Genomic DNA, 716 nt, shown 5'->3' on the forward strand with positions numbered 1-716 from the left:
ATTTTTATTCATTGTGTTAATCACTTTGTTTTTATTTGTTTATCTGTATTTACTTGTTTATACTTATTTATATTTATATTTATATTTATATTTATATTTATATTTATATTTATATGTATTTATTTATATTTATTTATTTATATTTATTTATATATTTCTTTATAGGTTCCCGTTGGTGGCTGCAGCTTGCTTCGCCTAACGAACATGAATACCTCTCTATAGAAACAATATTTTCAGGTGTATAAACCTAAACAAAAACGAATAAAAATATAAAATAAAATAAAATATATTAATATTTATTTATTTATATTTATTTATATTTATTTATTTATATTTTTTTATAGGTTCCTGTTGGTGGCTGTACACTCGGGCGCATAATGAACGTCATCGGTGACCCCGTCGATGGCTGCGGTGTCATCGCAGCTCCACAAAAATATTCAATTCATCGCCCGGCTCCTTCTTTTGCCGATCAAGCAACAGATCCAGGTATTTTTATTTATTTTATTTATTTTATTTTATTTTATTTTGTTTTGTTTTGTTTTGTTTTGTTTTGTTTTTTTTGTTTCGTTTTTTTTCCGGTTCGTTTGCGGTGCTTACTCGCTTTTTACTGCTATACGTATGTTAAGGTGTACACGTTCCTTAATAAACTATAAATATAAATATAAATATAAATATAAATGTATATATATATATATATATATATATATATATATATA

At 24.2% G+C, this 716-nt stretch overlaps 1 protein-coding gene across 1 annotated transcript in view; it reads left to right on the forward strand.

Moving 5' to 3' along the window:
* EMH_0072600 (ATP synthase beta chain, putative) overlaps nucleotides 1-716 on the forward strand; it is a gene marked incomplete at both ends in the record, with an annotated part of 2620 nt that overhangs the window by 607 nt on the left and 1297 nt on the right. The window contains one exon of the mRNA XM_013499233.1: nucleotides 345-486. Coding sequence (XP_013354687.1) covers nucleotides 345-486 — 142 coding nt within the window. The remainder of the gene's footprint in view (nucleotides 1-344; nucleotides 487-716) is intronic.

The sequence above is a fragment of the Eimeria mitis genome, genomic scaffold (assembly GCF_000499745.2).
Source record: "Eimeria mitis Houghton genomic scaffold, Emh_scaff4117, whole genome shotgun sequence".
Lineage (NCBI taxonomy): Eukaryota > Apicomplexa > Conoidasida > Eucoccidiorida > Eimeriidae > Eimeria > Eimeria mitis.